Genomic DNA, 4,773 nt, shown 5'->3' on the forward strand with positions numbered 1-4,773 from the left:
AATTCCGACCTTGACTGACCTGGATTCTGATGGGTACTCCCCCTACCCCGTTTCCATCAGTTACACATATTTTTAGTTTTCGTCTTTCGGTAGGTGCCCAGAGTTGTTTGTGGAAAGAGGATGACATAAGCCATTCCTTATTTCGCTTCCAGGGAACATGACCAGTGAGTCATCCCAGCCGTCTGATCAGCTCAGCACATGTGCAGCTCCTCAGAGGGCGTCCCATGCCTCGGACTCCATCACACTCCCCGCCCTCCTGTCCAGCCCCGGCGGATGGTCCGACATTTTGCAAACACAGCAGCCAAGTTTCTGGGGTCAGCAGCTCAGGTCCCCTGCGCTCCCGTCTGACCATCAGAAGTCACCAAAGCTGAAGGTCCAGCTCCCAGCCGTGTCCGCTCCCCACCCCCGGCCTGCCCTCAGAGCCAGTGAGAGGAGCAAAGTAACAGCATCGACCCTTCCTTCTCAACCTTCTGAGACAGTGAGCAACTCAATGAGTAGCTGCTGTTAACTTTTTTATTGAGTAAAATAGCAGAGCACCGTGCACTTGGAAAGCAATTAGAAGAAAGACACAAGCTAGAGCCCCCTGGCAGATCAGAAAATGCCCAAGGAGCCTGTGTCTGCGGGGGCAGCATGGGGAGGGCACGGCCAGTAGGCAGTCACCCACCACAGGTGTGGGCGCTCTGCAGGGGCGTGAGTGAGAGGCGGTCAGTGGCCTGCCTGACACCCAGTCCCCTATTAATCCTGGCAGCTAAACTTCACCAGGTTGATGGTGTTCATCCACGGGACAACGTAAACCTGGAAGGAGCACAGCTTTTCCTGTGAAAGGAAAGAGGGAAACAGTGGGTCAGGGTTACAGTTAAAGACTGAGGTGCACCCCCCTCCGGCCCCCCTCCCCAGAGCGCTGGCACTGAGACAGGTCCAGAGGGAGGACCCAGGGGCTGGGATACAGGTCCAGGAAACCCCCGCAGAGGTGGGGCCTGGGAAGGGTGACCAAGGAGTGCAGCCCTCCCTGAGGCCAAGATCCCCGAGAACCAGCCAAGCCCCTGGGAGAGCCTGGGCTTTGGTGAGTGGGCAGCATCTCAGAGTTTCAGCACGGTTCAGGCCTCTGCGTGCATACATGTTAAGCTGCTTCAGTTGTGTCCAACTCCTTGCGACCCTATAGATTATAGCCTGCCAGGCTCTCCTGTCCTGGGATTCTCCAGGCAAGAATACTGGCGGGCCATGTTCTCCTCCAGGGCATCTTCCTGACCCATGGACCGAACCCCCATCTTTTACGTCTCCTGCATTGGCAGGTGGGTTCTTTTCCACTGGTACCACCTGGGAGGCCCTTACAAGCCTCTAAAGCCTACTAATCTGGGGTGGGGGTGGGGGACAAGGATGGGATTAAAGGGCCCTTTCTTGCTCCCCAGCAAATACCCCCAGCTGTGTCCTCCATCTGGCAGGCAGCAACCCCTAAAGCACGTGGTGCCCCAATTCCCCGGTGGAAACCCCCTATAGACACACAGCAGTCATGTGCACACATGTACCCTTCCCCATCACACCCCCAGCCACAGCTGTGACGTGTCCCCAGGGGCACCCCCATCCCTGCTCCCAGCAGGCACATACCCTCTTCAGGTGCGGCTGGTCATGGAAGGGACAGCTGTCTAAGTTGGTCTGGGACTTGGTACATGTAGTCCGGCCAAGCTTCACGTCCAAGAAGTAGTTCATCCCCGACACAACCTGGACATGCAGAGAGCAGACACAGTTAGCACACCCTGTGACCGTGAACATGTGCACGCACGTGTACACACACACACACGTGGTTACCTTTCTCCCACCACACCCCAAGTCCACGGTCACAAGTTGCCAGGGCCGCACCCTGGAAGCACAGTGGCTTCTCGACAGCCCCTGTATCCCAGGCCCTCCCTGGAACTTCTTTACCAGCTGCTCCAACCAGGCGTCTCCCACAGGGACCCAGAAAGGGGAATCCACAGGCCAATATGCTGACCAGGTCCAGGAACAGAAGGCACAGCTTTGAGGAGCCAGCCAGGGTGCGGACAAGCAACCGACCAGCGCCCCGGGCCAGGGCGGGGCCTGAGCACAAGGTGCGGCCATAGCCCACGCTGCACCCACAGGAAGGCTGCTGCCAGTGACTCCACTTTAGTGGAACTTCAGTCCCCACTGTGGAGCCCATGGCATCCCATTCCCTGTATGTAGTCCAGGTTTATTCACTCCCTCTCGGAGAGGGGAAACCAAGAGCTTCACATTCACAGATGTTCAGGCCAACAGAAGACTGCCTGGCATGCCTTCCTCTTCGGTGTGACTTCTGACAGTGTGGCACATCCTCTGGGTCTTTTACACTTGAGCTTACAGGAGAGATGTGAACGCTAGCCTCACAAGGGCACTCGAGACGTGCCTGGTTAGAACTTGCAGAAGCATGAGGGGCAGGGACCTGGCTCCAAGTCCCACCTGGTGGAACCACGATCCCTTTCTGCTGTCACTTTCCCATATGGCCAAGAAGCTAGTGTCACCCTGGAGAGGAGCAGGCTGGGGGGGACCTGGCAAGTGGGGAGAGCAGTCCCATTCAAAGGGAACGGCACCAGCCCACTGCCACAGGAGGAGAGATGGCTGTGGCCCTGACTCATCTGCTGCGGTTTCGGGAGAAGGGAGCAGGAAGCCCTGAGGCTGGCAGGCAGGACCACACTGCCGCTGCTTGTGTGGCTGCATCCCACTCTCCAAGGGGACATAGGCCAGATGGGCTCAACTCTAGCCTTCTTTCAAGGACCAGTGCAAAGCCCTGTAGCCCTTCCTGATTCTCCCTCCTGCCCTCTTCCCAACTCTGACCACAGGCTCCTCTCTGGCCAGAACCCCAGGCAGAGGTCAGGCTGTCAGCAACGGTGTGCCCATCTCAGGGTCGGGGTGTGACGTCACAGCCCAGAGGCTGCTCCTATGGACATGACATGTGGATGAACCACAGTCCACGAGCCTGTTTCCTTAGGCCAGGCCCCCTGCCGTGGGACACACCTGAGACCACAGGGCCCACTCATGAACTCCTCTGTTTGCTGATAACCTCCAGGTTCTCTGGAGAGCAGCCAGGCCTCCTGCAAGGAGGGTGTTTGGTGTGTCTGACCCCCAGGTCTCTGCGTGATGATGAGAGGACCACGGGAGGCCAGGTGTGTTCAGTGGCACCTGCGGAGAGGAAGCTCAGAGGAACTCGCCTCTTCTGTGTGACTCAAGGCTCAGTTCGAGGAAACATCAAGCCAAACCCAGACCCGGTGACCGTTTGAGCCATGACTGGCCAGACACATCAGAAGCAACGCCAAGGTCATGAGACAGACCGGCAGCTGCCCCAGAGTAAAGGAGATCACAGGACAGAGGCTGAGGTGGGCGGCCCAGGAATATCCTTGGCTGTAACGGACATAGTGGGATGTCAGTGACATCTGAATAAGACCTGCGTATCAAAGCGTCAGGGTTGATATCTGATTTTCAAAATTGTATTGTGGTTACGGAAGAAAAGGCTTGCTTTTACGAAATATACACAGAAGTGTTCACCTTCAAAAACTTCAGAAAATAAATGCATATACGTACATCCCTACACACAGGTACGTGGGGAAGAGATGGATCACGCAAATATGGCAACTTTCAACAGTTAGGGCATCTGGGTGAAGAATCTACAGTGATTCTATGCTAGGTACTGTTTCTGAAACTGCTCTGTAAGTCTGAAATTGCGTCAAAATAAACAGCTAAAAGGAAAAGGTGCTCAAAGAATCACTCAGTGGGCAGTCAGGTGTGAGTTTCCTTCGTCTGTGGTCATTTAGTTGACAGCTCGCGATGAGCCTCGGGACCCAGTGACCCCAGAGCTTACCTAGCAAGCTGGCCAGTCCCGCGAAGGGCTGCAGGCGCCGGGAAAGGCCGGGGGCCGCGCCCGGGTGAGAAACGCAATTGCATCCTTGGCGATTCCCGGGGCCTCTAGGGGCTGGGGGCTGCCTCCCGAGCGAGTTCGGGGGCCCTCGGGCGGGGCTGGGGACTGCGCGCAGGCCTCGCCCTCCCGGGGCCGGGCTTGGGCAGAGTCCCCGCGCCCCTACCCTGAGGCCTGACCTGGGGCCCCTGATCTCCGCACCCTGCCCGGCCGGACGCACCTGCTTGCGGGCGCGCACCACGCGCATCGCGCGGCTCTGGTAAGCGTCGTTGCTTCGCTTGTTGAACTCGCTGACCGCAAAGGACAGCGCCTCCTGCACGCCCTCCTCGTTGACGTCCGCCTCCATCAGGCCGCCCAGCAGGCGACCCTTTCTAGGGCCCTGCGCGGCCGCAGGGCTCAAGGCCAGGGCCAGGGAGACGATCAGGGCGGCCAGTAGGAGCAGCGGGGCGCGCGGGGAGCCCACCATGGTCTCTCAGATGCAAACAGACTGCAGTCGAGGGGCGATCCGCAGATACTAGCATCGCCCGGCGGGCCCCGGCGCCTTTATGACCCGGCCGTGGTGGACCGCCCCGCCCCCTTCCACTTGGCCTCGCCTCTTCCGCCCCGTTGCCCGGCCCATGTCCTCCGCCCTAGCCCCGCCCCTCCAGGAGTCACCATCCTCCTGACCCCGCCCACTCTCTCGCAGTCCCGCTCTCCTCCCATGGTCCCCATCCTCCCCGCCGGCCGCAGCGCCGTGGGGGACCGCCTCGCCCGCTCCCGCTTGGCCCCGCCTCTTCCGCCCCGTTGCCCCGCCCACGGCCTCCACCCTAGCCCTAGGCCCCCCCCCCCGCCCCCCGGGTTCTCGGTCCGCCCGACAGAGCCCGCTCCTCCCCAGC

At 59.5% G+C, this 4,773-nt stretch overlaps 1 protein-coding gene across 1 annotated transcript; it reads right to left on the minus strand.

The window, feature by feature from the left end:
- Positions 1-495: 495 nt before the first annotated feature.
- LOC128058181 (cystatin-C) lies at positions 496-4,451 on the minus strand. Its single transcript, XM_052650550.1, has 3 exons — positions 4,119-4,451; positions 1,606-1,719; positions 496-816 (listed from the first exon to the last, which is right to left on the minus strand). The coding sequence occupies exons 1-3, from the start codon at positions 4,362-4,364 to the stop codon at positions 736-738; spliced, it is 441 nt and encodes a 146-aa protein (XP_052506510.1). The 5' UTR covers positions 4,365-4,451; the 3' UTR covers positions 496-735.
- Between the last annotated feature and the right edge of the window lie 322 nt (positions 4,452-4,773).

Source organism: Budorcas taxicolor, chromosome 13 (genome assembly GCF_023091745.1).
Source record: "Budorcas taxicolor isolate Tak-1 chromosome 13, Takin1.1, whole genome shotgun sequence".
NCBI classification, from domain to species: Eukaryota; Metazoa; Chordata; class Mammalia; order Artiodactyla; family Bovidae; genus Budorcas; species Budorcas taxicolor.

Excerpts from the sequence above, each read along its gene's own strand:
- LOC128058181 (XM_052650550.1), bottom strand. The coding sequence starts at position 4,364 with ATGGTGGGCTCCCCGCGCGCCCCGCTGCTCCTACTGGCCGCCCTGATC. Across the intron at positions 1,720-4,118 it reads TGGTGCGCGCCCGCAAGCAG|GTTGTGTCGGGGATGAACTA; the intron begins GTGCGTCCGGCC and ends CTGCATGTCCAG. Across the intron at positions 817-1,605 it reads ACCAGCCGCACCTGAAGAGG|GAAAAGCTGTGCTCCTTCCA; the intron begins GTATGTGCCTGC and ends TTCCTTTCACAG.